This window comes from Primulina eburnea, chromosome 11 (assembly GCF_022965805.1).
Source record: "Primulina eburnea isolate SZY01 chromosome 11, ASM2296580v1, whole genome shotgun sequence".
Taxonomy (NCBI): Eukaryota; Viridiplantae; Streptophyta; class Magnoliopsida; order Lamiales; family Gesneriaceae; genus Primulina; species Primulina eburnea.
In genome coordinates this window covers 5,795,222-5,821,496 of record NC_133111.1, presented here as the reverse complement: position 1 = coordinate 5,821,496, position 26,275 = coordinate 5,795,222, and the positions used below count along the sequence as shown (strand labels likewise).

General features: G+C 33.8%; 2 protein-coding genes and 1 pseudogene across 2 annotated transcripts; 2 read left to right on the top strand and 1 right to left on the bottom strand.

Moving 5' to 3' along the window:
* Positions 1-1,400: 1,400 nt before the first annotated feature.
* Positions 1,401-4,492, bottom strand: LOC140804972 (uncharacterized; annotated as a pseudogene).
* A 1,104-nt stretch (positions 4,493-5,596) lies between these two features.
* LOC140804408 (ABC transporter D family member 2, chloroplastic-like) lies at positions 5,597-12,148 on the top strand. The gene is given in 11 exon segments (XM_073160418.1): positions 5,597-5,980; positions 6,096-6,294; positions 6,398-6,465; positions 8,069-8,198; positions 8,201-8,394; positions 8,536-8,700; positions 9,235-9,463; positions 10,023-10,255; positions 10,345-10,669; positions 11,091-11,350; positions 11,748-12,148. Coding segments are annotated over 11 exon segments (2,262 nt in total). The 5' UTR covers positions 5,597-5,722; the 3' UTR covers positions 11,949-12,148.
* A 2,159-nt stretch (positions 12,149-14,307) lies between these two features.
* LOC140804754 (uncharacterized) lies at positions 14,308-18,096 on the top strand. The gene is made up of 4 exons (XM_073160867.1): positions 14,308-15,338; positions 15,425-15,574; positions 16,661-16,846; positions 17,784-18,096. The coding sequence occupies exons 1-4, from the start codon at positions 14,355-14,357 to the stop codon at positions 17,862-17,864; spliced, it is 1,401 nt and encodes a 466-aa protein (XP_073016968.1). The 5' UTR covers positions 14,308-14,354; the 3' UTR covers positions 17,865-18,096.
* The last annotated feature ends 8,179 nt before the right edge of the window (positions 18,097-26,275 follow it).

Here is a 26,275-nt window from a genome sequence, read left to right as displayed (position 1 = left end):
AAATGGAAATTTTTTTATGTTATTTGCGTCAAAAACTCATGCTAGTGTAGAAATCATTATTAACTGAAATGAGCTATGTAAAGAGAATTATCATTCTAGGTTACTATTTGACTTGATAAATTGCTTACGTTTATATACTCGTCAATTCATTAAAATGCCATCAATCTCACTGAGTTAATTACTCCAATTGTGGAGATTTTTTTTAAAGATTCTCGCTTTAGCTTTATAAGAAATATGATGATAGGTGAAATAAGAAACTTCACCACTAAACAAATTTTTTAAAAAAACTCTTCGATTTCCTCAAAAAAAAAAAAAAGCACTTCGAATTGAACTTGGGAGTTATTGCACCAAGCATCTGAAATATTGAAAACAAACACTTCTCTCATGTAAAAATTAAATAAATATCATAGATTTTAAACTTTATAAAAGTTGTACTTCCAGTCTCACCTGGAATCTGACGAGCTGAAATATTTTGATAATATGTCATATACAAGTGATCAAATTAACCAACGAGCAAAACAATTAAAAAAAAACTTAATTTGCTCCAAGTCATATATCAGGCCGGCTAAACTAGTTCGGACGTTATCTATGCTAAGCGGACGTTAGGTTGTTGTATATGTGTCATCCAGCTCGAGCTTGCAGCGTCCTGATTAGTATAGATAAAGTCCAGACTACTCTAAGTGATTTGAAATATGACTTTTCGAAAATTGAATTTTCTTTTAACCGTTTTGCCCCCGATCATTTTGATCAATGAACACTGTTCTACGAGAAGCCCCTTAGTTATAAAGCCATATCTCGATTTTTCATATATAAATGTAATTAATGAGTTATGGCCCACCACGCTTCGGCTGCACAATTCTGATTTGGCTTCATTTGATTTTGATAAGGGTTTGGAAGAGATTCATAGAAGAAGTTTGGGAGAAAATGATGAACCCTAGCTATCTCAATTTTTCTGGTATGTGTGGGGAAGAAATGAGTAAAATATCATCTCTCCTAGCATTTAAACACCTAGAGTCGTGTTTTCCAACTTGTGAGACGCTGGGACGATCATCAAAATACTTCAGTTCACCATATCCATATTTCAAATGATGTAGGTGTTTGTGCAACTTTTATAAAAAATTAAAGTTTAGAATGTCTATTTAATTTTATCATTGGAGAAGTGTATTTTTTATATTTGACATTAGATTTGGTGGAAAAAAACCCATTGAACTTTTCATCATGCTTCTGTCAATACAGCTGTATGGGATTTGAAAATTATTACAATTGCAAATGACCATACACCCAAGACTCATTGGCCGCATAGCATTGTTCTGTTAGACCATCCGGGCGGTCAATTCTGCTCCAAACATGCACCATTTATTGAGAATCTCAGCTGATATTAACACAAAAATTAAAGCATATACAGTAATATGTAGAACATGATATAAAAGAATCGAAGTGGAGCTTAGGATTTGTAGCTGAAGTTACTTATTACTTTACACTGCGGATCGCAACAGTAGGCAGCTTACCGTACTACTGCAGTGAGACAATTAACATCGAATTCTTTCCTGTAAATGCAAATGGAACAGACAAGATTGGTACAGATATCAGATTACACCGGGCAATCTCATCTTTAAAGGGGCAGGGAAACATTCTGGATCTCTTCAACAAATAATGGCTTGTCATTACCGCCGGAACGCATTCTTATCAGTATCTGACCTTCCCTGTGAATAATGAGTTCGACGCCGAACACTCTCCTCAATGGTCGAGCTTCCTCCCTTCTCAGCACCATATATACTTTTTTGAGCAGTATCCAGGAAGTTTCTCCCAGCATATGCTTGATCTCGAAGAGCTTCCTGAGCATCACTTTCTGCAGCCTTGTCAAGCCTTTTCCATCTTTGCACTTCGTGCACTTCAGCATCCATTTGCATCTCCCGCAGCCTAGCAGCCCTATCTTCTGCTGTAAGTTTAACAGAATTTTGAAGTCTATTGTTGGAATCAGGTCTTGGTGGCTTTTGAGAAGATTTGAGCCGGCTTTGCTTGTCATAATGAGATTCAGAATGCCTTTCTGAAATATGTTCTCGCTTGTCATGACGAGACTCAGAATGCCTGTCTGAAAAACGTTCTTTGAGTTCATAATCATGACGACTCTTCTTTATTTTCCGTGCATCATCACTTTTCTCATGTTTGGGATCAAGGTGGCCATTTTGGTTGTCATAATGAGATTTGACGGTTTGACCTGTCGTCGTTCTGAAATATTCTTGATGTTGAAATTCATAATGATCCTTCCACCGTTTTCGTCCACTATTGTATTCGGTGTCCTGATGGCCACCAGATTGCCCTTCTTTGTACTGCTTGTCATAATATCTCTTTCTTCTATTACCCCTTTCGCTTGATTCTTCATCAGAATTCTGAGCTTCTTCATGGGAAGATCCTTCATATTTTTTGCGTTGTTGATAAAACTCTGACTGTTTTTTCACAGGTGAACTCAGTATCTTCTGAATCAGAATCACTTTTCGATGATGATCGTTTCCGATGTTTAGACTGCTTCTCACGACGTTTCTTTCTATGTTTTTCCTCCTCATTGTCCTTCTTTTTCGCTTCTACCTGTAATTTGACAATTGAACTAGTGACCATTTGACAAAGATCTAGTGCACATCACTTAAACACCCTCAATAGGGTGTATATAACAATCATTTGACAAATATAGCCTCAAAGTAAAGTATTTTCTAGAGATCTTTTGCGTAATAGATAATAACAATCAATAATACAAGGTGATATGTCGGATATCACATCAGATTGGTAGGGGCAGCTGCATCGAATAGTCTGGTAGATGAGACTAGATCTATGCGGTGATTGAATGTGGCAAGAATCCTATGTTTATACTGCATTCCAGAAAGTTTGAAAATTCGATACAAGTCTTTGGCCAAGCACCAGATTGTCGACTCATTTTCCAGTTATGTCTTTTGAAACACAAGGAGATGGGCTTATGAAAACATTAACAGAAGAGAATAATGTTCCTCCCCATGGATCCTATCAAACTTGAAATGGGAAAAAATGTATATTTCTCCTAAAACATTGCCACTAGTGGCACTTTAAAACCAACCATTAACCCTTCGGCATAAGCCCCAAATACCCAACCTAATACAATAATTCTAAAAAACATCACACTAGCGCGCAATTTCCAATGGCTTGATTTTGAGATAATTGATAATTCATAATTCTGATCTAGCATGCATTTCTAAAGTAAACCTAATCGAGATATCGAAGTATATATTAGATTGAAATGCAGAAAAAACGTCAATTTATATTATACTAGATCACTTTGTTCTCATCAGAGTGAAAAGGAGGACAACCCAAACATTTTTTAATTAAATCTTCGGAAAAATAAGCCTCGAATTCTTTATATGAAGTGTGGCACAAATATATTAATGAAGTTGCATAGATTTGCTCTTTCATCCACCATTGCGCTTTCTGTAAAATAATTGAGAGTGCTTATTCCATACAAAAACAACAAGTTGAAAACAAAGGTCAATATTTGAAACACAACCAAAAGATGTTATAGTGAGGCATCAAACAGTCTTTTATGTTGTCCTATAATTGTTTCTATGCACCAAATCATGAGTAAAACCAGAGAGATTAGCTAAATGAGGTAGACCAAACCATACCAAATAAATGTTTTCATCCAATGGACTTACAGATTTGTGAATCATGGCCATCTGAACTGGGTTATTCTTGACACGAGCAAGTGCTTCCTGCTCTCTCCGACGGATCAAAAGCAAAGGATCTGAATCAAAAGCAAAGGATCTGAATGCAGTTTCCTCCAAGTATCATTTGCTGATTGTGGCTTCTCCTCAAACAAAGCCCCTGGAACTGCCAATTGCTGTTCGATATGACAAACATGCAATTGCAATGCATACATTAATACTTCAAACACCAGGCCAATTTCCATAACAATAAAAATATAAAAGAAGAAAAGCCTTTGACAACCTGAGCGGTAGCAGTAACCGAATCGACAACAGAAGAGGAAGGGGCAGCGTTTTCGAGATCATTCTTGGGCAAAGATTCAAGAGCCTTGAAACCGGAAGTCCCCTTCCCAACAGCTAATCCCGATTCGTACAGAAAGTCCAAACGCTCTTGCTTGCTGCAAATGAATCATTTCAAATAAATTAAGAAAGAACCCATAAGCCCTAATTCTCTAACAGACCATAATACAATAGAATAGTGAGAAATTACGGTATAAGGCCAGCTTGTTCTTGGAGCTGGCGAAACTCTGATCGCTCTCGTTCCTCGTGTATCTGCTTGCGGAGTTCCTCGAGCTTCTTCTGCTCGGCTTCGTGCTTCTGCTCGGCTTTCCACACATTCTCGATGTTGCGCAGACTGCCCGTGTGCCATCCCTTCTTGTTTAGAAACTTCAGCGCCATCTCCAAACGATTCCGCAGAGGAAATCAACTTGGAACCGGATTTCCGATTGTGGTGGTCAGCAACTTGCGGAATGCCTTAAAATACACAGTCAAATATTAGTAATTCCTGAAAAATTGAATATAATTATTTTTAGAGTATAAAAGATTTCCTTTGTTTTCACCATTTACATGTAGGCATTTTTGTCTATTTTAGCTTTAAATATTAGTAAATTCTTAGGATACACCGATTCTAGGTTTTTAATAATTTTTATGGAGTTTAAAAATCTAATTTATTCAATTTTATATACTCTATAAAAGTTTGGTCATTCAATATAAACTTTTGTAAAATTTTAAAAAGTAATGTGATATTTAAGTTTTATTTTTTAAAACTCTACAAAAGTCTATAGGTATTCAAAATATAAAAAAACTTTTAATGATTTCATGGAATTCTATTAAGTACAAGAATTAAAGCTTAAAGTACAACAATAAAATGTATTTGATTCAACTTAATGATTTAGATGTTCATTTAATTGAGAAATCTCCTAAACTCATGTACTTAATACAAATACTACGTTTTTATTATTTTCTTATCTATTTATTTTTTCTTTATTTGTATTGTTTAAAAATATATATTTTTATTGCAATATCACACCCAATAACACTACCGATGTTTGTTTATCGAAAAACATGACAAATATCATTTTATTATATCATATAATCTTTTGTATGTGTCATATATATCATGCCTCGCTAACTTTTTGTCCTACCATACTTCGTGGCACTTTTGAAAAATCAAATAAGTCCTATGTTTTTTTTTTGTTTAATTTCTTATTTTCTAAATGATCAATTTTTAATTGAACACTCAAACTATTATGCTTTCTTTTAATATTGCAAAAATAAACATTCAGAAAACGATTTAAAAAAAGAGTATAATTTTATTCAAAATAATCGTAACATGTTAAATAGTTTGGTAACATTTAGAAATTCGATTTTTTTTTCAAAAAGTACTATCAAATGTATTTATTTATTCGGATAAATTTCAATTTTTCTACATTCACTTTTATTTTTAGAAATTAAATTAAAAAAATCTTATTTTATCCAATATTGATTTTAATTTTTTGAAAATTTGATATGTTTGTAAATTTTATTTTTTTTGTATTATTTAAAAAATTCTCAAAATGACGTGGCATATGATGAGCCGCCATATGCGGATAATATATTTCTGACATTGGAAAAAATTCCAACCCAATTCAGCCGAGTACCACCGCTCACTAGCGGAATGATTCAGTGGCATCAATGGCGGCCAGAGCTGTAGAGCGAGCCCAATGAATTGGAATTGAATGCTCGTGACATCTAGCGAAATGATAGGACTGGAATCCACAGTCTACCTTCCGCCACAGAAATTTCACACTCAAGCTTTTTCAAGAAGTGCCACAGCTATTCAAATCAGCGGGAAAATCAAGTATCGCAAATTTTGTCGGTTCAGATTGGTTCCTAATCGTTCATTTTTCGGTGCTACTCGGAGGAAAAAATCGGGTCCCTCTTTGTTTCCAGCTTTTGTTGGTGATTTTTCCTCTGCTTCACCGGAATCTGATCAGGTTGTTTGTTCATGATTCAATTATCCAAGTACGGCTCACGATGTTGACATATGACAATGCCTTCAAATTTGCTGGCTTGTTTTAAAAGAACGTTTTGGTTTTGTTTCGAGTATAGGAGAATGCGCGGAGGAAGGCCCCAAATGTCCAACTCCTACTGAAGAGGTTTTGGGAAGTGGCTGCACCTTATTGGTTTTCCGATGATAGGGTCCACGCTCGGTGGCGGCTTGCAGGCGTTTTTGCACTTACTTTGGGGACGACGGGTATCAGTGTTGGTTTCAACTTTCTTGGCCGTGACTTCTATAATGCCCTTGCTAGTACGATTTCTCCCTTGTTCTTTTCATGTTATTGTACTATCTTTGCAGCTGTTTGATTTACTAACGAGGGTGACTTCTCTGGTGTGTTCTCTGGTGATGATAGATAAAGACCAAGAACAGTTTACCAAGCAACTGATGTATTACTTGGCTGCCTTTGCTATTGGAATTCCGGTGAGCACATTGCTCCATTTTCTTAGGTATTTCTCGTGTTAGTCTTCTCTGCATTATTTACAGGATGTGAAATGCCTTCATTGCTTGTACCATGAATATGATGATTGATACCTAATATCCAATCTGAATCGATATTGCTTGAATCTTTTTCTGTCTAAAATGCATTTAGAGCCCTTGTGATAATTAAATTATGCTGAAACCCCTTGTGTTAATATTGAGGATACCAGATCTTTGTGTTAGAAAATAGCCTACAAACCCTTGTGCTATTGAAAAACATGCAAAAAGATCCATTCTTGCATTTAACCAGAGATGCTGTTGCATGCGCTTGATCCTCACAACTCAAGATCATTGTCGAGCTGTTGCCATTTAGTCATTGTCTACTCCATGGACATGACTATAGCATCATAACAGTCACCTCAATCCAACGCATGGCTACAATAGCAAAGGATCAAGACTCAACATTTCAAATTTAGTAAATGCATCAAATGGCAATCATGACAATGAGTGATAATCATTGAGTGACTTCGAAAAACTCACGGGTCGATTGATTCACTATCAAAAAGAAATCGGATAATCACCAATTAGTAACATTACGCCAATTATGGAAAATTCTTCTGTATTACCTAGTGGTAAGGTAATTTTCATCAAGTCATCGGTCCAGCTAGAAAGCGATTTTTATCTGTCAATCTACATCAAACAATCTGCTTCTATTTAACATTTAGCCAACATAAAATACTTAACACATTTGATAAATTGTTTGGCAATTTGAAGCTACGGGCCAAATTACTTATGTGAAAATGATTTCAACACCTTCCTTGAAATTTTTAACAGAGCACTAGATTCTAAAAAATTACCAAAAACTATAAAATTACACTTTTACCAACCAGCGCCTAAATAATACTTTTAACATGCTAATAATATAAAGCTTTTACACCATCGAACTTCAAATAGATATGTTTTCTCAATTGATAGAAAATAAACATTTCCAAATTATTACTTGCCATCATTTTGGTTGGTCACTACCTTGCGGATGATCTAATTTCAGAATGTTGTTACTTGAATTGAAATGTGTCATAAAGAAGCTCCATTACAGACTGTATAATTCCTGTGAATTGTTTAGTGGTGTTCATTTACCTATTTAGGAATATATCAACGCAGGGGATGTATGCGCCTTATTTTATTGTTTCCGTACATATTTGGATTCTAGATTACAGCAAGGCTCCCAAAGGAATACTGTTGCATGTCAAATTTCCTTTACCTCTTGTATGCTATTGAAAGTATTCAATTCATAATATTCTGACTGATTTATGTCATACACGGTACCGAATGTCTTAGGTAGGATTTTCAGTGATAAACTAAGGAATTAAAGAATATTCTTGATTGTGTTAACTTTAAATTTTATTTATGACAAAATTAAGAATTTTTCCTGGAATTTCTTTTATTTGCTCCATTTAAATCCAGGACATGGTCGGAGACTCAGAGCGTTACAATATATGAGCTCAAAGAATGCTTCCTCATGTTTTTTCCTTTTCTTCATATTGATTTTTGTCTTAGCTTCTGCTGATTTTAGGAGTTATTCCTACTCATATTATTTTATTTTCAGGTTTTTGTTTTGAGGGATTATGCAAAAGATACTCTTTCTTTGAGATGGAGATCTTGGATGACAAGCTATTACATGGATCGATATTTGAAGAATGGAACTTTTTACAAAATACAATCTCAATCAATAATTGATAACCCGATCAGAGGATTGTTGATGATTTAAGTTCTTTCACAGCAACAGCTCTCGCATTTTCCTTGACACTCTTCAATGCTACCTTGGACTTGATATCTTTCAGTAATATCTTATATGGAATCTATCCACCACTTTTTCTCGTTCTTCTGGGTTACTCACTTGGAGGAACAGCTATCAGTATTGCCCTTGGAAGGGTAAGTCTCACCTTAAACATCACGCAGTTTTAAAATACATAGACGTGCTTCTTTAAAACTCCTTGGAGCAGTATAATATTTTTATCATAAACTAGTGTGTGCACAACTTACCTTCCAGTATTGAGAACTTTTTACCTTCAGGGACTGGTGAATCTGAACTTTTTGCAAGAGAAAAAAGAAGCAGATTTTCGTTATGGACTAGTGCGCATTAGAGAAAATGCTGAATCCATTGCATTTTATGGCGGTGAACAAAATGAGATGCAACTTCTAATGCAGCGATTCAGAAGTGCATTCGAAAATCTCAGTGTATGAAAGTTATAAGACTGTCTTTTGTAGTACAAGCTTTTAACCCTTCTCACCAGCCATTTGCGCTGTTTCCACTTCATTTCGATTTTTGAACCTTGACTGTTTCACTTTTCATCTTATAAAATTTCAAACACAGGGGTGGAATCATTCTTTCAGAGTTATTTGTGAAATTGTGAAATGCAACGTGAAATAGAGAATTCTGTAAATCTAATTCTAATTAACTTTTGATTAACTTGATTGTTTCCCTGATTGGTTGGTTGATGTACTGCCTTTGCTTTGTCACTGGTTGCTGTTAGTGTCTTGATGAATATAGGGACAATGAAAGGGATACTCAAAACGGGAGTCTAGAAAAAGCAAGTGAAAATATTATGCGTCAACGATCCTTGAAATACCTGTGAAATATCCTGATGTTTCTTTCATCTCCATCCATTCTTTCAAAATCAGTATTATTCCTTTATAAAGAGCTGTTGATAGTTGATATCATTTAAGTCGCTTATCTTATTATATTTAAAAATTTCATTTAAAACTTTACAGCAATTATTGATATCTTCCAGAAATCTGGAGTTCTTCACCAATGGCTACAGATACCTGATCCAGATTCTTCCTGCAGCAGTAGTTGCACCCATGTTTTTCTCTGGAAAAATTGAATTTGGAGTTATTAATCAGTCTGCATCTGCATTTAATCACATTCTTGGAGATTTTTCCCTCATAGTGTACCAATTTCAAGCTCTCAGTGCCTTTTCTGCTGTCATTGAGCGACTAGGTACATCAATATATTCTCTTTGAAAATGTATTAAGATTTTCTCTTGAATATCTTAAAGTCAGAGCAACTGTTATCACATAATTCTGATTTCATTAGATGCTGATGTGTGGAAACCACCTGGTGTTGTTGATGTGTCGAAGTTCTATGTTGAGCTGAGGTGATGCTTCATGAATAAACAATTTGAAACTTAGTCAGTTGGTTGATAATAGAATTTTATGTTGGCCATCATGGCCACAATTTATTTACCAGCTATACTCATTTGGATTTAGATAGCTCGTTAAATTTGGTATGCATATGTTGTTGATAGAAGACAAAGTATGGTGAGAATCACCTTTTTATTTGGTGAATGTGCATGGAGTACGATAATTTATATTGCTATGTCAGAACAGTGTCATCGCTGATTCTATCCGTGTCCTTTTTTTAAAAAAATCGTGCTTGTGCAATTTGATTTATGGATCTTTCACATATACTGCTACAGTTCTTTTGTAGCATTGTCAATGGTTGTAAATTTTCAACAGCATGCCAAAATGCGATGTAATTTAGAAAGTTTAAATCTCAGGTGAATTCGACGATCTTTTAAACAGCAAAGAGACTAGAAGTGATGCTGACAACTTGGAAGAAATCTGTCGTGAATTATGCGTTATTTCTGACTGTAGCATTTCTAATGGATCTGTGCCCCTTGGCAACAGTTCAAAGTTATTGAGTATCAATCATTTAACTCTAATGACTCCAAGCGGAGCAACACTTGTCAGAGATTTGTCTTTGGACGTCTATGAGAGGAACCACTTGCTGGTTAGTAATTGTATTTCATTATTAAGATTATAACTGAGTTGGGAAAGTGAAAGAATGGATTGGTTATTGGTGCTTGGCTTGAGTAACAGATTACAGGACCAAGCGGAAGTGGTAAAACTTCATTACTAAGAGCTGTAGCTGGTCTCTGGAGCTTTGGAAAGGGCACTATCACAACTTATGAGATAAATGAGGGAGATCCTCTGTCACAGTTTTCTTCAAACCTGACTTCTCTTGAAGAAAGTTCAGTGGACAAGACCAAGGGCCATGAAAAAAGACGGAAAAATGAACGTTCTAGAGGTGTATTTTTCCTTCCTCAGAAACCATATATGGTTTTGGGAACGCTTCGTCAACAATTGCTTTATCCTACTTGGTGTGAAGATTCAATTTCCATGTCAGACAACGATAAACCAACTGGTATAATATCTCATATATGCCACCTCATCCCTGAGTATCACCATGCATGCCTGAAACTGTTTTAATGCTCATTAACCTATGAAAGGTTTATATGTTGTGAGGACTTCAAACTTTTGTATGTTTCGATTAATTACGGATAATTTCATTGATTAAGAAATACACAAAAAGTCGACAATGTAGGAAAGTCCTAGGAAATGCTAGACGTCGAACTTAACCAATTTCACAATGTTCGAAAATTTGTAATTATCTTGAAATATTTTTGTTAGTTTTTTCACCACTCTAGGACATTCTAAACGCACGTTAACTGAGTAGATTGAAAAGAACATGAATTGGGAAATGCATTGAAGCCTGAAAACTATGGCTGATATGGGTGCACGTGCACTTATTTAGAACTAAAGTTGTTGAGAGATTTATTTTTCAGGTTCACTACCTTTCCTAATGAGGGCACAAAACATGGATCCAAGGCTTCAGAAGCCTACTACTGATGATATAATTCAAGTTCTACACGATGTTCGGCTTGGCTACATACTGTCACGATTTGATCTAGATTCCATATATGAATGGTCTAGTGTTCTTTCTCTTGGTGAGCAGCAACGTCTAGCATTTGCACGTTTATTGCTTTCAAAGCCATTCTTGATTCTCTTGGATGAATCTACTAGTGCTTTAGACGAAGCCAACGAGGTGACTGAAATTTAATACCTTTGTTTCCCTATAATTTCTTTTTGTGACAAACTTTACATTATGCTTACCAAATCAACATATTTGCTGAAATATCTGGACACTAGGAGTGAAGTGTTCTTGAGTAGTCAAAGCCAGCCAATTATGGATCTTCTGCAGCGTACTTGAATAGTTTTTCCAACTCTTTAAAAGCAACACCCAATGTATGGCTGGTTCTTGTCAACACAAACCAGATTCACTCCTTTGTTTGTATATATATATTTTGTATATTTTGTCACAGATTCGTTTATCGTGTAATTCTATGTGCCTCCTTTCTTTATTGTGGAATTATCATCTGTCTAGTTATTGCTGGTGATTGGCAACGATATCCTTGCTTCTTACACTAAACTATTACTTGCAGACACATATATATCGGTTGATCGAAGCTGCAGGGATCACATACATAAGCGTCGGTCACAGAAAAACACTATACGAATACCATAAGCAAGTCTTGCGTGTATCCCCAGTGGAACCAACAAATGCAGATCGCAACTGGCACTTTGAGCCAATCAATGAAACTTCCACATACAATCTACTGAAGCAGTCAGTAACAACAACCTGAAAGGCGTCGAGGTATCAACCTTTACTCCTTTGCTTAGGAATGGCCTTCAAATGATGTACAAGTCCAATAAGGTTTGTATAAATATAACCAATGGATTTGCCATTGATGTCTCGTTCCTTCGCTAGCGGCGAATCATATTACACGGATTTAAGAACTGTGGGACAACAAATCATAAAAGATGATATAGAAATTATTGTCAATGCAATCAATGAATTGATGCTGTACTGCAACAAGATCTAGCAAATTGAACCGAATTGCATTGGATAACTGAATTAATCAAAATTTTAAAAAATATTAAAAAACCGAATCAGTACATTCAAAAAAAACCGGCCTTTAAAATAAGTCAAGCTTAGCTTAATTATGATTGTATGATTTTCTCTGTATTTTATCAAGTATCTTATGTTAATCGGTCAGTTTTTTTGTTTGTTTTGTATTTAATTGTAGGCAAAAACTTGTGTGAGACGGTCTCACGGGTCATATTTGTGAGACGAATCTCTTATTTGGGTCACCCATGAAAAAGTATTAATTTTTATGCTAAGAGTATTACTTCTTGTTGTGAATATGGGTAGGGTTGACTCGTCTCACAGATTATGACCCGTGAGACGGTCTCACATGAGAGTCACTTTTGATTGTATGTCATTGTTTCGATGATGGGTAGATTTTTTGGTATTTATATGTTTTCTGCTGTGCAATATCATCTCGTTCTGTTTTTTATTTGATAGTATCTCATTAGTTTCTTAATTTTAGATTGTGTATCCAGATATATTTAATTATTTTTTTAATATTTAAAATTCTGGATATTTGAAGTTAATAATGGAAGTAACCACATTTGAACATGTTCAAACTTGAGTAGGTCTTTTGTTAAATGGTTTCACGAATTTTTATCTATGAGACATGTCAATCCTACTGATATTCACAATAAAAATGAATACTTTTTCATGGATGACTCAAATAAGAGATGCGTCTCATAAAATACGATCCGTGAGATCGTCTCATACAAGTTTTTACGTTCGAACTTTGTTAGATTTTGAATAAATCTTGAATTTTCCTAATTATGTACGGCATAAATATATATAACATATAATATTTATTAGCTCATATATAAATATAATAAAATGCAAAAATTGAAAAACAAATGCAAAATTCGAACAGCAAAACCACTAGATTACTTAAATAATACATAACTTATAAATTAATATATTATAATCAAATACACACTCAAATAATTTACATTCATTTTCTACACAAACGATGTCCTGTCCCACAACGATACAAATAATAATATTAATTAAAAAACATAATAATTGCAATACTTATTTGTATTTAATAAGTTAATAATAAGAATAATAAAATCTATATTATGTATGTAAAATAAATTAATAATACTATTTTTTATATACTTCTTACATAAAATAATAATAATAATATTAATTGTAATATATAATAAAAACAAATGAAATTTATAATAAAATAATATAGATTCTCAGTCTCATGCATCATAATTCATATGCTAACCTCATTATAGATGATGAAGGTGATTCAGCTCTTTATATAGAAACAAAATATAATGAATTGATTGTTCTCATAGAAGAAAAAAATATTCAATGGCTTTATACATTTTCTACAAATTATTAATTTATTTTATATTTTTCTGCTTTCCGTAACTCACGGATTTCTTTTTTTTTTTTTCTATCTTTTTATCTTTCAAACAAATTTTTTCTTTCTATAAAATTTTTCATCCCTTTTCGCTCCGCTTAGCCTTATCCCCCTCTAGGGGGATTTTAGTGATAGGTTCATCTTTAATTTTTTTCTTTCCTTTATTAGGTGAATGAATCCATACCAAAGGAACACAATGGTCTAACATAAAAAAATATTGAAGTTCATTAGGGAAAAAAAATATGAATATACTAAAATTTCACCGAAACTTTGCTCATTCTGATTTTTTGACAAACAAAAATCTTCACCTTTAAAAAATTTAAAATAAAATCATATATATTAAAATATATTTATTGTAAGAGAGTGTCACATATTTTTTTTCGTGAAACGAGTCAATGAGCGTATATCTACAATAAAGAATAGTATTTTTTAATAAGTGACTTAAATAGAATATTAGTATTACAGATCGTGTAAAAAGTTTTTGTGATTTTATATGTGGTTGTATTTTAAAAAAAAAATGCATCAAGCTATATTGGAGATTACTTTCTCTAATTATTTTTAATCAGTCTTATTCATATAATTGAGGATTGAACCATAATATTTTATATTTTAGAAAATTTTATCAGTTAACCCAATAAATAAATATTTGTTTATTTATATATTTTAAAAAAAACAATATTTGAATAATGAAAACACAAAAAGAAAGAAAAGCAAACAGTGAAGATTTTGGAATCAGTCCCAAAACGGAAGATGAGAAGCAGCATTAGGAAAATCCCCCACCCATTGATCGGCCGCGCCACCACCTCTGCCTCCATTCCCGCCGCCTTATCTACCTCTGGTGGAGGTAGGGGCCGTGGAGGACCCACCCCCTTCATTTTCAGTGTCGACAGCTCTGCCCAGACTGAATCTGACACTACCAAAGACGAATCGCCATCTTCATTTGGCCAAGGGCATGGCCATGGTAGAGGTAAACCTCTTCAGTCCCCTCCTATTCTACCGTCATTCCCTTCTGGTCCTGCTGCCATTGGCAGGGGCCGAGGCGGTGGATTTATTCCCACCAAAACCATTCCACCACAAGAATCTAAGCCACCCCAACAACGGCCGCCACCGAATCCCAATGCCAAAAAGCCCCATCTATTTGTTGAAGATGATGCACACCGCGATTCAACTGATTTTGAATCTCCTGTGAGGCACGAGAATATCCTGCCTTCCCAAATTATCAATATCTTAACCGGCGCAGGTCGTGGGAAGCCCACAAAACCTGAAACGGCTCATGCCTCGAAGCCCAAGACTGAAAATAGGCATGTCCGACCGCAGCAGCCCACAAAACCAAAGAGCTCAGCTGAGGAGCAATTGACTCAGGAGGAGAAAGTGAAAAAGGCCGTGGGAATTTTGTCAAAGGGAGATGGTGAGAGCGTCAGAGCTAGTGATAGCATTAGAGGTGGTAGAGGTCAACTGGGCCCACGAGGAGGCAGAGGAAGACGAAGAGGACGAGGAGGATTTTTGGGGAGAGGTAGTGGCCGAGAGAGACGAGAAGATAAATACGAGGATTCCGACAACGATGAGCCTGAGGGGCTTTATCTGGGTGATCCTGCAGATGGAGAGAAGTTGGCCGAGAAGCTCGGGCCAGAGGTTATGAATCAATTAGCTGAAGGGTTTGAGGAAATGTCGAGTCGGGTGCTGCCTTCCCCCGCAGATGATGCTTATATAGATGCACTTCACACAAACTTACTGGTAATGCACTTTAGGTTTTGGATTGTAGGCTTGTCATGTAAAGATGAGATCATTTGATCCTTCACATGGAAATTGTTTTTGTGCAGATTGAATGTGAACCAGAGTACTTGATGGAAGAGTTTGGCACCAACCCGGATATTGATGAGAAGCCTCCCATCCCTCTGCGTGATGCACTTGAGAAGATGAAACCTTTCCTCATGGCATATGAAGGGATTCAAAGTCAAGAAGAGTGGGAGGTAAAAAAGATTTGCTCTCTTGCAATTGTTGTCTGAATCAATTTTGTTTTCTACCAATACTCAGATTTTACTGATGCAGTGGTCAGTGGCATTTGAGCCTTTAATTTTTTGGTTCTACACTTATATGAAAGTTGAATTTTAAGAAAATTTGAAGGGGTTTCAGATGCTTTTGATATGGGCGCCTTATACTTGCATGCATTTGGTTTGAGAACATTCACTTAGGATGTTACTAATTCAATCTGGAAACTCGATAGATTTAGCCTGTTTTGAGAGTTTCTCAAAACTTTTGTACTTGCACTTTGATTTACCTCCTTTCTCAAAACTTTAGTTCTCTCACTTTGATTTATGTCCTTGCCCTCTTGATATTATAGATATCCATGTCATTTACATGAACTTGCTACAAGTTAAGAACAAATAATGCACATTTCATTAAAGTTTAACCCTTTGACAGGAGAAATGTGGTCGGCACAATCTAAGAATGCACATTGCTTAATAGTTTATCAGATCATACAACTTCTTATAACTTATATGAGTTCATTTTTTGCTTGCCTGTGTGTATAGAACTTCCAAACTTGTTTGTTCCTTGATTTGCTTCTTGAAATGCACATATTTGCCAAATTTTAGTGCTGAAAAAATATTCTGGCCGAGAGAGTATATATATATTTATTTATTTATTTATAATTTATAATATTCCATTGGTTAGCTGATATGAGTTTTGTCCAGCTCGAGGATATAATATTTAAAATTTACCTTATTCAAATTTTGACTAATAATTCTTGAAAAAGCCAGATAAGGTACATTTTTTGCATGCCTCTGATTTGGCAATTGGCATTGCTCTTGCTGCATGGAAAGTCTTATGATTTTATTCCTACTCGTACATTTTCAAATTTAGGTTATGTAGAGAAAGTACTTCTTGAATTAATAGTTATCAGAGACGTGTGAACTGTCATTTCATGTATTAAAGTTACTCAATTATGCGTTTTGTTGTATAAAAAAAATCACGCGTCTTGTTGTTCACTCTTCTGTTGAAGATTTTTTGTGTTCATTTCTTGAAATATTTAATGGACATTATTTAATATTTTGCAGGAAGTGATAGAGGAAACTATGAAGAATGTGCCCCTTATGAAAGAGATTGTAGACCACTATAGTGGACCTGAGAGAGTAACTGCCAAGCAACAGCAAGAAGAGCTAGAAAGAGTGGCCAAAACTCTCCCAGCAAGTGCACCTGCATCTGTAAAGCGCTTTACTGAGCGTGCTGTTCTTTCATTGCAGGTCGCGTTTCTTATTGGCTTTTACTTTTTTATTTGCACCTTTAGCTGCATAATTTCAGTGTCTTTTGTATGAGTTGCAGTCTTATATTTGTTCCGTTCTTGACGTTTACTTTTACCTCTTCTTGCAGAAATATGTATTTAGGGCGGAGTGTTACAAATTATTATGGTTCTCTGAAAAGCAATGAGTGAAAAATAATAGCTGGTTATCTTTTTTAAACCACTGACTTGGTTTCAGATTTTGAAGGAAAATGCACATTTTTCCTTTTGTTATTGAGATTTGTTATCTTAAAGGGCCAGAAATAACACCTTTTTCTTAACCTCGCAATTGTTATGTCTAGAGTACAATTGATGATGTACATCCCATATGGCGTATGATACTTGTATCATTTACCAATTACTTGGGTTCCATGTCAAATTCATGTGAGAGACCCATGCATGTTAAATTATGCTACAACTTAAACTATATAAGGGGGTGTTTCATCCTGGGTAGCATAGCCTTGGTCCCTGCAAATCTATGTGTCGATAGCTGTTATCTTTCTAATCTGAACCTCTTTAACTCGGCCACTCGGGAGAAGCTCAAGTTGGGGGACTTTCCTCTATGCAAGTTCTTCTGTGCATTTGCTCGTTGGGAATTCCAGAGGGGACCTGCCTGCTATGGCTGTGCCAGTTTTGATTTACATATGCCTTATCCACGTGTATTTGTGGTTTTATTTGGTTTTGCATCACATTTTCAGATTCAAAGTTTTTGTTTCTTTCATTCTAACGTTTTATATACAAGTTTCAGCAGCTGTTACTTGATCTTTTTTTCTGGTATCAGTAGTTTTGTCGAGCGCCAAAACCTACTGATCAAAATTTGTCAACACTCTTAACAATCATCTTGCATGTGAATTGCCTTCATTATCATGTTTTTCCCGATTTGACAAATCGTCATGGTGCAGAGCAATCCAGGCTGGGGGTTTGACAAGAAATGTCAGTTCATGGATAAGCTAGTAATGGAAGTTTCGCGACAATACAAGTAAGCTGGGCATTGCTGCTTACTTGTTAGCAGTCTTGATCATGAAAGAACCACCCCAGATGAGTTGACACACATCGGTTAAAGTCATTGATATCGATCTTTAAGAAATAAATATATTTTTTTTGTAGTTTGTCTATGGCTTGAGGGATGGCATAGCTCTTCTTGTTCATCAACATGTCATTGCCATTTTCCAATGGCTTTTGGATTTTGATAAACCATTCCCAATCTCTTTTTCATTTTGTGCTAGCAATTTTGTCCACGCATCGCATTGTTACAAAATATCAAAATCTAAGATATTTAGTGAATAAAATATCAAATATTGTAACTTTATGGCTAACTTAATTTTTTGATTCATTAAACTTTTTGAATTTATTTTATGATGTATAATATAATATTGTTAAAATGTATTAGATAAGCTAGCTAATAATAATGGGGTTTTATTTTCAAGTCAATTCCACCAAAAAGTTTTTATGGTCCATTCCACCGAAAATATCACGCAAGTAATACAGAATTATGTGGATTCCAACGAGTTCTTGTAAAAATAATAACAACTATACATACGTTCAATGTTGGTGTCTCTCTTGTAACAAAACAATAAATGAAAATAGTAATTAATAAACATCATGGAAATGTGTCTCTTGTCCAACGTGGATTTCTTAGTGAGTTGATTTTTGTAATGGGAGAGGACATACCAAATAAACATTTGAAATTGCATCTCCTAAATTTATTATATATAAGCCGAACGCACTCCATTTTTTTTACGCTTATATCACTTATATTCCAAAGTATAGTAAAAAAAATTCTTAATATTTGTATTCATTTTCTAGAAAATATTTCTTATCCGAAAGGAATAGAAACAACTGTTGTAAGTTATTTTTTTTTTCTCTCTTTCTCAAAACAAAAAGTATTAGTTTTGCGGTCGCCCAACATAATTTTTTTACTTTTCCTTGTTTTTACAAAAAAATAAATAAATTATTATCATATGTTAAAGATCGAGGATATTAGTTTATGAGGGATGAATAAACTTGTGATGTCCTGGCCCAAATAAGGTTGGGAGTGATCACCCAGGCCAATAGGCTGTACGGACAATGAATTGCTCTTGACATGCTTCTAGGAGAAAGGAACATAAATGAAGCGATCCCACATCAAAATGAGAGTGATTACAAGACTGTGTTGGTATGAAACTGTACTATTGAGGAGATATTAAAATATTGATGTATACTGCTCATATCAACAAGATGCATAATATTTACGAAGCTCATCACATAAAAAATACAAAGTTAAGCACGTTTAAATTGGAGCAATTATGGGATGAGTGACTCCCTGAAGAGTTTCTTAGGATGCGTCTTAGTTAGGACATAAGCTCGTTGGAAAGACCTATGTCGGTACGGTATGAACAATCATCAAATCTAAGGCGTTACAAAATTATTATCCAAATATGACAAATAATTCAAAATTTAATATGTGTTAACAACTCAAGTTAATATTTCTATCAAATTGAGTAAACTGTGCTACTAAAATACTAAGTGCGGAAGCAGCTCAAAGTACTAATTGAATAAGATATAAGTAATTGCAACAGATCAATTACGTAAACATAATCAATAACAGATAAAACATGTAAATTGACTGATAATAAAAAGAGGACAATAATTTGTTTCCGGAAGTTCGACGATCAGACGAGCTTGTAACGAGTTTATCAACTATGCTATTACTTGGTAGGTTAAGTTAGTGCATGATAGAAGGAGATATAATGAGGACGCTATAGGAATGAGGGATAAGATGAAAAGGGTGATGATGAAGCAATTTGTTTCACTACGATAAGAGAGTTGGCAGGATAGATGAACGTGGCTTGTATGAATCTTCTTTGACATTCATCTGGCGGTCAAGATTGTAAGAAAAAATAATTGATAGGCCAATGATGGAGTCGAAACGTGAAACTTTGAAATATTAATATCAAGATACATTTAAAAATTCAATTTCTCGTACTTGTGATATTATATGTTGTTGATGTCTAGAGATAGGACATGACATTATACAATGTTCACATAAGAAAGTGACAGTAGTAGATTCATCAATTGGTATTGAATTTCAAATTGGAGTTGAGGTTGGAGTGGAACCTGAATATGAGGTTGCGGTTGAGAAAGTTGTTGATGATATTATTCCAGAAGTTAATGAGTCGAATGATGTTGAACGATATACAGTGGAGACTGAATCATTAGCTGGAGAAGAAATGTCTAATTTATCTACTACGGAGGAAAAAAATAATTAAAGTGAAACTTTAGTTCAAACTTGTATTGAGGAAAAATGTCTCTTGTTCAATCGAATCTAGAAGAAGATGTTCCAGAGGTTTAATTGATAGTTCATGAAGTGAGTGAAAAATATTGTGAAGTGGTCGAAAGAAAAGGTAAACAAAAGAGTGAGATTATCGAAGAAAGAAAACTAGACAAAAAAGATGAGATGAAAGAAAAAAAAAGGCCAAAAAAAAAAAGAAGAGAAAAATAAATTGATGGTCTAAAAGAATGAAGAATGAGATAAACTTGATTTTATGTAAAATCCTTAAAGTACCTTTGTACAAAGAAGTTTACTCACATCATGTGATGTGGCATGTTCAATTCCGAGAGTTGTTATTCCCTCTTCGCAGGACTTTGGAAGTGTCATGAGGAGAAGACAAACAAGACATGTTGATGGAAGAATCCAATGGGTTGAGCCACGTGAATTCAAGGGAAATCAAGGTGTGGTAAGTGTACTTGCTAATACAACGACTCAAATAGGGTGTCTATTCGGGTGGGTCGGGTCGAGTTGGTGCATAGTATTTTGTACAAATTGCTCAATCCGAACCCTGTCCAACCCAAAAAATCTCAACTCGAATGCAAACCCGACTAATCCGATCAACCCAACTAAACCGATTTTTTTATTTTTTTTAAAATTAAATAAAATTAAAAAAACTTTAATTTAAACACTAAATAACAAAATCTCTCTTATATATATATTAATTAAATTTAAAAGTCTAATTGTAAAAAAATAAAGTATATTTACTAAGTTAAATAAACAATTGTTTAAAAAAATAAAAAATTTACAAAATAAATATTAAAATATGAAATTTATAATATAAATATACAATAAATATTTTTTTAAAAAATACAATATATAAAAATGCATGCAATTTTTATTAATTATATTTTTAAAAAAAATTAAAATTTTCGGGGCACCCCGGGTTGACCCGAACCCGACTCAACCCCATCATTATTTTGGGTCATCTATCGGTCCAAACTGATCTGACCCGAACCCAAAAATCTCAAACCTAAACCTAATTTTTTTCGGGTTGAGCCGTGTCGGGTTGATGGGTCGAATCTGATTTTGGCACCTCTAGATTAAATGCATATCTTTCTTCCTTTCTTGTTTTGTTTTCAAATATATTGTTTTTTTTTCAAGAGTTTGAAGAATAAGTTTCAAATGTGGTAGTCAAGAGAACGGATTTACGCTTGATTTTTGTCTCTAATTTCTATGGATTCGATGGTAGTGAAAAGTTGCATGTATATATTGTTATTTCTGATTTCTTATAAATTGTCAAATTGATGAAACTTAGTCGTAAAAATGACATGTATGCATTGGAGTTATATTCTTGTGATTGGTTAAAGGATTGCGTGGATAAAACATGTAGTATGTTCTATTTGCATATTATTATTTATTAGATGATATTGGTGAAATGTGCATGGATGAATATGATAATTTCTAGTTCATGATGAATATCTTTTTAAAGACAATAAAATTTTCAACTTATATTCATTGCATGAATTGAGTGATAGTGAGGCATACTGCTATGATTTTATTATTGATATAATGTATGATTTTCTCTGTTGGTTACATATGAAGCGAAATGTTGAGTGGCTTGCTGAAACATGCATCACATTTAGGTAAATGACGTTTATTCTAGATTCTTATATCGTGCATGAACTACATCTTATTCCTAGTGAGAAAATGTCATATATTTGTATGGAAATTTTTGTGTTGTCAACAGGTCTAAGAAATTGAGGAATTTGGTTTTCATGATGCTTGATGAGATTTTTTTATTTTCATTTAGTATCGTTTGTTATTTTGTGTATGGTGTAGTTGATAATTACATGGTGAAGGCAACCATAGAGTTAGGATTCCAATCAGTGATGGAGCACATGGACGACATCGCCTACAGACTAGAGTTGAAAAATAATCATGTTGATAATATAATTCTTTTTATTACTTACTTGCTTTGTTTTTGCGCAGACAACGAAGATTTGAGAACAAATGTTTTTGAAGAAAGAAGTATGATAGGAATCTGACCGAGAATGACGTGCTAATTCTTGGGAGAAGATTCGGACATGTGTGTTGTCTCGATCCTACAATCTTGATAATGATTAAAGATGAAGAATTAAGCTCATTCGAACGATTGAAAGAGCTCAATGAAGCATTCCATGAAGAGGTATCGAGCAACAAAGCATTTGAGTCCGAAATGACAGCGGAAAGCAGCCAGGACGCGCCCTAGCGGCCAGAAACATGGGCCCCAGCGGGGAAAAATCCCCGCCCTAGCGTGCAAGGCGCGTCCCAAAGGTGAAAAAGAGCCACCCAAGCACGCCTATGTGTGAGGACAGCCTGCCTCTGCAGCCAAAATTCCCCGCCACAGTGCATCGCAGTGCAGATTTGAAGATGGAAATCATAACCTACAATTTTTGTTATATATTTCCATATAAACACATTTAAAAAATATTATAAAACAATTATTGAAGATTGAATATATTTCTTTGAATTTTTTCTCAAGATTTTCAAAACTCTGTTTTGTACCACCAAAAATCAAGTTTATCAAGATTTAATCTTTGTGGTGTTTATCGATTGTTCTTTACTCGGATTGTCAAAGACGAGTTCTTTGAAGGTTCATTTGAGATCAGCTATTTATCTTCATAATTATTTGTTGCTAAGTTTTTCGTAGTTTAGAGGTTAATATCACAAACTTTACTTGTTTCAAAAAAATCGGGACAACACAACGTTCTTTATATAATCGAATCGAGGGCGTGACTCAGTTTTTGCGCGCGTTTTCTTTTCGTGTTTGAAGATTCACATCACTTTAGGTTTGAGGATCTCAAATGTAGTTAACAATAAAGATCGAATATCAATCTTTTAAGATCGACATAAAACTTGAATAGAAAGGTGAAAAAATAGTCCAACTGAATTTAGTGGATCAAATACTTGTCAAAATCAGCAGAACATAATCAGTAGACGACCATAGTAAATGAAATGCTCAAAAGAAATAACATAGTGATTTTTTATGAAAGTTTAAAGGACAAAACACTTTTATGTCTCTCATTCTTCTGTTTGCAAAAAGATTTCGCTAAATGATTTTGATAATTATAAGAATTGGAATTATGATTTTGATGATTACAAGAATTGAAATTACACAATTCAGCAAGACTTATCAATTGCATTACTGAAAACTCTTGATGTTAGATAAAAGTACTCACATTTTAAAAAATGAATGTTCGATACCCTTGTGCGTGAAAATCAGCACAAAAGATCCTTCAAGAGATCAAACAAATACGTTGAAGTGTGTGTGTTGAGGTGCAATAATTGTACTAGCAAGAAGAGCAATCAAATATGACGTTCGGGCTGTTGTACGGTTTAAAATATTTGAGTTGTACCATTACGACTGACTATAACTTTTGGTAAAGCGGAAAACATTTGATCCTACAATTGATATCAGAGCTAATGTCACGAGTTCGATTCTCAATTATTCAAAGAGTGGAATTATCAAGAGGAATATTGTTAGTGTGCAATAATTTCCCCTGCTAGAAGAGCAGTCGAACGTTGCATTTGGTATACTGTATGGTTTAAAATATTTGAGTTGCATCATTACCACAAGTTATAACTTTTGATAAAACGGCAAACGGTCGGTCCTACAGTGTGATTGACGATATTTCAACATAGATTGATTTTCTTCTTAGACCTCGGATATATAAAAATATTATCAGTTCGTACAGTATAATCTAAATCTTGAATTGACCTTTTATAGAGAAAATGCAAGGTTCAGATTTGAAAAACTACAAATAAGTTGTACTAAATCCATAACAGAAATAATACTCGATGTCATATGTCATTTTTATTTTTCTCAAAATGGCAAGTATCAATAAATACTTAGAATACTAATATAAAACGATCATAATAAGTTTGTATTTATACTCAAAACATTCTATGAATCATATGATTTGCTGATGATTGAGTTTTTCAGATATGGAAATATTCGGAGTTCAGCTGACATTAGCATAGCTGACACTAGCATTATGTTCATTGTCATTGAAGACTTTCTGAACTAAAGTCGGTAGATGTCTTCTGATTTTATCACAATAACATCTTCTTATATGCATTTCAATTATTTTTAAAACTGTGTGAACTGAATATTATGATCCGTTTTATTTGTCTTGAACATATATTTGCAGTTAATATTTGCTGAGTTTGACATCACTAAAAAAATTCAGAATTTTTTTTGAAAAATTATGAGTATCAGCGATGTGATGCTAACTGAAAAATTTCAGTTATACAACTTAGTACAATTTACATAGAAAGATCATTTCTGCCAATTACGAGTAGTCACACTTTAAACGATAAATATTTTATACACTTGTGAGCGGAAAATCATCACAGAAGATCCTTCAAGAGATCGGATAATACTTTGAAGTTTGTTCTTTATGGTATTTCAGCAGAGCTTGATTTTCTTTTTAGATCTCGTATAGATAAAAATATTAGCATCGCGTAGAGTAGAATCTGAGTCTTGAATTGGTCTTTTACAGAGAAAATGCAACGTTCATATTTGAAAGTCTATAAATTGATCGTACTGATTTCCATAACGAATATAATACTCGATGTCATGTGTCATTTGTCTTTTTCCCAATATGGTAAGCAATAACAAATGCTATCTTTATGCTCAAAATATTCTCCGAATCATATGATTTTCTGATGATAGAGTTTGTGTAGATATTGAAATGTTCCGAGTTTTTCTGACACTAGTATTATGTTTATTATCAATGAAAACTTCCTAAACTGAAATCTTAGAGGTATTTTGATTTGATCATGAGAACATCTTCTGATATGCTTTTGCTGAATTGACTTGTTTGCTCTGAATTTTGGTTATTTTTCAATTAGCACCACATCACCAAAATTTATAATTATCCAACCAACTTGGTCATATATGTTCGCTTATCAATGTCACGCATTTTTCAATCTGCTTCTAACGTGATTCTGACAATCAACTCTCTCAAAATTAAAAGAAATTTTTTCCATCCAAATACCAATCATAAAAATAAAAATAAAAAAGTTAAAAAACATAATAATAGATTTTCTCAATGTACACCACAATTTAGTTGAATTGAGCACACTAATTAAATTTTTGGTCTCGTGATTCGTAATTTTTTTTGGTCCTGATAACTGTGAATTTGCAATTTTAATCTTATAACTTATATATTTTATCTGTAGATTGTAGTCTTGTTCATGGTGAATTGTATTTTTTGTTCTGTAACTTGTAATTTTTTTTACTTATTTCATTGTGTCTTTCATAAACTGTTTCGTAACAGACGTGTATGCTGACATGGATTTTTAGAAGAAAACTTGCATGTATCGTGATTTTTTTAAAAGAATATTATGTATCTTTTCAAAACTCCATATGAACATCTACGTCCCCCATTAACACTTAACAAAATTAAGTTGTAGGACTAGTAATTTCAATTTATTGTTAACACTTAACACGATCAAAACTTCAGATGTGAGATAATTAGTTTGCTGTGAACTTGTTGTTAGCAATTAGGTGAAGTGACATGAATCTCTCTTTTTGTTTTGTTTTTTTGTTTTTTTAGAGAGAGACGAATAATATTGCAGTCGGAAAAGAATAATGTGTTTGTCTGAAATAGACTCATCCCAGATCTAATATAATAGAAATCAGTTTTACCAGGTGTCCAAATTATCATAATTCCTATAAGATCATTCTAAATTAATATTTATTAAAGTGTTTCATATGTGACCAAATTGACGTGCATATATAATTAGAACTCTAAGAAAAAATTAATATAACACAAGAAAACAAAGGCCTAATTGTCCTAGTTTGGTGTGCCCACCCCATATTAAACACGTGCATCGTTTCGATCAGCTTTTTAAGGATACTTTAATTATCCTATTAACTAATATCTAATAACAACCAAAAGACTAAGTAGAAGAGAAAGAATATATATTTATGAGATTGTTTTCCAGATCTACATCAATATTGACGAATCAATTTGATTTATATATACTATAAAAAGTAATATTTTTTTACACTAAAAGTATTATTTTTTCATAAGTTGAATTGGAGATCCGTTAAATAAAATTGATTTATGAGACGATATCACAATTTTTTTATAAAAT

Coding starts and splice junctions, on each gene's coding strand:
- LOC140804754 (XM_073160867.1), top strand. CDS start 14,355: ATGAGAAGCAGCATTAGGAAAATCCCCCACCCATTGATCGGCCGCGCC. Junction 15,339..15,424: donor CACTTCACACAAACTTACTG/GTAATGCACTTT, acceptor GTTTTTGTGCAG/ATTGAATGTGAACCAGAGTA. Junction 16,847..17,783: donor GTGCTGTTCTTTCATTGCAG/GTCGCGTTTCTT, acceptor GTCATGGTGCAG/AGCAATCCAGGCTGGGGGTT.